The sequence below is a fragment of the Echinops telfairi genome, unplaced genomic scaffold, assembly GCF_000313985.2.
Source record: "Echinops telfairi isolate 266 unplaced genomic scaffold, ASM31398v2 ScPeMD7_655;HRSCAF=1070, whole genome shotgun sequence".
Taxonomy (NCBI): domain Eukaryota; kingdom Metazoa; phylum Chordata; class Mammalia; order Afrosoricida; family Tenrecidae; genus Echinops; species Echinops telfairi.
The window spans coordinates 29778063-29781868 of NW_022104553.1; the positions used below are offsets into that span (position 1 = coordinate 29778063).

General features: G+C 48.5%; 1 protein-coding gene across 1 annotated transcript in view; it reads right to left on the bottom strand.

The window, feature by feature from the left end:
* The window catches only part of LOC101650058 (cytochrome P450 2S1), a 17006-nt gene extending 16638 nt beyond the window's left edge, over positions 1-368 (bottom strand). The window contains exons 1-2 of the mRNA XM_013006584.2: positions 266-368; positions 68-180 (exon numbers count right to left, since the gene is read on the bottom strand). Coding sequence (XP_012862038.1) covers positions 68-180; positions 266-368 — 216 coding nt within the window. The remainder of the gene's footprint in view (positions 1-67; positions 181-265) is intronic.
* Positions 369-3806: the final 3438 nt, after the last annotated feature.

Below are 3806 nucleotides of genomic sequence, written 5' to 3' on the forward strand. Positions count from 1 at the left end.
TGGGCGTCCCCCAGGTGGGCTCGGGGGCGGAGGCCGCGGCCGCGCCCCCAGGTAGGGCGTGTGTTACCAGGAGGAACCTGGAAGGCGGAGCTTCGGCTGCGCCTCTGGGCGGCCGCACCCCGAGCCCGGCGGTGACCTCACGCCCGCCCGCTATCGCCACCTCTTCCTTGCCGGTCCACCCTTGGAATGGAGGCGCCTGCCAGGGCGCGTTTGGAGGAGGGGGCGGGAGGGCGCCTTGCACCCTCCGGGCCTCCTTCACCTTCACCGTCCAAGAGGGCGATGCGGAGAGGGTCGGCCGCAGGTCCCACGCGAAGGGTGGGTGGAGCTGGGATTTGAACCCGGGCCGGCCCCGGCGGGGCTGAAGACATCATCGATTCATTCGCTTCGAGGTTGAAACCCACGGCCGTGGAGGCCCCCCCTGCTGCCTGAGGTCGGAGACTGTCTTATTTGCAGTTTAAGAAAACCCCAAACAAACCAGACCACCCTGGTGGTTGTCAGTCTAACGGGAAACCCAGCACACCAGCAGGCGACAAACTCCCTGCCATCTAGTCACAAGCGCAGGTAGGTTACAACCACTCTGTGGTTTTCTGCGACTGTATCCTTGTGGGCTTAGGAAGCCCCATCTTACTCCGAGCGGCTGTTGGGTTTGAACTGCTGACCTTGAGGTGAGGAGCCCAATTCGCAATCCGTTTCCTACCAGGGACCCTTGACTCATAGTGACCCTACATTTCCAAGACTAAATCTTTATGGGAGCAGATGGCTCATCTAGGTACGTATTCATTTTTATTTGCCCCAGTTATGACACCCTCCTCACGCTGATCTACCATACTTGGGAATCATCTTCATGCTACTCCGAGGACCCCCTGGGATATTCTTGAAGAACGCTAAACCGTTGCAGTAAAGTCAGCTTCCACTCCTGGCAATAAACAAGAACCTCCTGCCACCGAGTAGATTTGAACTCACAGCGACCCTATGGGACAGAGTAGAGCTGCCCCTGCAGGTTTCCCAGACTGCAACTTAAAAAAAAAGTGCTATTCATTCTTCATCCACATGTCACACAATTCAGTAATCCAGTCACATCAAGAAGAACGGTCCAATTGTCATCCTATTCGATTCTAGAACATTTCCTTCCTTGAAGTCGTTTTTATTCATGCAATTATTATGTTTTTTCCTAATTGTGGCAAAATATATACATGACAGAACATTCCACAACTTCTACTTGTATAATTCTCTGTCATTGATTAGGTCCTTCGTGCTGTACAGCCATTATTGATCTCCTTTTCCAAATTATTCTACCACCATTGACCTAAACTCAACGCCCCCAGTGTGTGAACGCTCTCCCCTTCACCTATGGTAACCATCGGTCAAGTTGGGCTTCTTTTTTTATTTTTTCTTCGTGGTTTTCTTGATATAGTATTTTTGATATAGTATTCACATATCATATACTTCCAGGGTTAAATCGCTTTTAAAATGAGTTGTATAATCACAATCAGTGCTCCCTTCCCCCTCCCACATTCCTTGTTATTCCCCAAATCCCCTCACCCTTACCCTCCCCACCCCCTACCCTCCATCCCTCCATCTCCTGTAAACCTTTGCATCAGTTATTATCTCTATGCAGCTACTCCTGTGCTTCATAAACTGGGAAACCCAACAGAAACAATAAAAAACAAAAGGTGGTAAGGATATAATAATAAGACACAGATAAAACCACAAATAATGGGGGGAGCGAGGAGGGAGGGGAAAAATGAGGACCTAATGTCGGGGGTTTAAATGGAGAGAAAATGTTTTGAGAAACGATGTACAAATGCGCTTTACACAATTGATGTGTGTATGGATTGGGATAACAGTTGTATGAGCCCCTAATAAAATGTTAAAAAAAAAACACAAATAATGAGTAAGAAAGAAAAGAACACCCTCAATATTTTAAAATCCAGGGAAGAAATTTTTGTCATGGAACATGCAAGAGATACTTGAGCCTAGAACAAATTCAGGTTGGGTCAAAAGGGAGGTCACCTGGCGCAGTATCAATGCTCTCTGATAGTAAAGCTGGTTGGGACCCTTGGCTGTGGCTAGAGGGATCTGCCAGAGGATACATCTGCCTAGATGGGTTTTGGCCTCCCACTGTCTTTCTTAGCCTTCCACAAATTGGATGGTCCCCATTTAAGCTCTGATGCTTATCCTTTCATCATATTTGGATTTTGTTATTATCATCTTTGTATCACACAGACTGGTGTGCTTCTTCCATGTGGACTTAGTTGACTCTTCACTTAGATGGCTGCTTGTTTGAATACAAGCCTTTAAGACCCCAGATACTATTCCAAATGATAGCCGGGCACCATCTGCTTTCTTCACCACACTTTGCTGTAGCACTTCAGTGATCATTTCATGAAGGTGAGAATTGAGCAGGGCCATGTTATCAGAACTAACTGTTTGTGTTAGTCTGGGTAGACTAGAGACACAAATTCATAGAGACTCAAGTGTATAAGAAAGAACTTGACATACAAGAGCAATTGAATATTGAGAAAACATCGCAGGCCAGTCCAGATCAAGCCTATAAGTCCAATATTAGTGCATGTGTCTGATACCGATCTATAAATTCCTCTTCAGGCTCACAAAGCACATGCAATGATGTAGAATGCAGGAAGATCACAGGTCAGTGGGTGGGAAGTCTTGTGGATCCAGTGGTGTTGTAAGCATCTCATTGGGCAGGGGTCTCCACGTGGCTTCTCTGGCTCCAGAGGTCTGGCTCCATCAGCCTCTCTCCATGTGTCTTCTCCACAGGGACGTCTTTCAGGGAGTGAGTCTGAGTCCTGCCTCCAGCAAGCTATGTATCTCCTTACGTCTCCAAATGAGGTCATCAAGCTGTCACCTGATTGACAGGTAAACTCCACCCCTTCACTCATAAGTCTCAAATGTTGACAACAGATTATGTAATGATCACACTGTTCTTGGACTGGGGCTGGAGTTCAGTGGGAGTCCAGATTCCATTGGCTTGCCCCTGGGTTATGCCTGCCTCAGGCTTCTTTGGTCAAAGCAAAACCCCATAAGACCAACTATACCAACAACAGCCACAGACCAACCAGCAAACAAGCACAACAAACCAACAACAGCCAGGAAAACAAAACCCCACAGCAAGTAAAAAGGAAAACATGCCCATCACACCTCTGGGGTAAAGGCAATTGCGTGGAACACATCAACAATTTTTCACTGACACGGCACTGCAGACACGGTCAGGATGAGGTGTCGATGGCAGTACAGTTCCGCTGTGAGCCGGAGCCCATGACCCATGCCCTGCGCAGTTTGATCTCCCAATTGATTGAGCTGTTTACCCTAAGCGTGGAGATTGGTGCCAGGGGAAGGTTTCCCGGATCAATTCTCACAAGTGCAGATCCCTGCCCAACAGATCAAAACCTGTCATATCACTGCAAGGCGGGTATCAAGGTACTAAATAGATGGAGATTCTGGGTCCCTTTCCATTGGGCACCCAACAAGCCAGGGGTTCTCCTATGGTCCAATGACCACTACTTCCACAGCTCTGGGTTGGCCACTCTGCTTCCTCCCATCAGAGGACCCCAGACTGCAGTCTAAGGGTGCAGGCAGCTTTGAGGCAGGGCTCGGTTCATTCAATCAGGCGTCTGTGTTGAGTCCTTCTGGTGTGTCCCCTGGGGGATGCCCTGCTATCTGCTAGGTCAGCATCTAAGGTCATCCCGGTGCTCGGTCCATGGCGTGGTTCACCAAAGGGAGACTGTAACTCTTTATGGGAGTAGAAAGCCTAGCATTCTTTAAATCCGCTGCCATCAATTCAA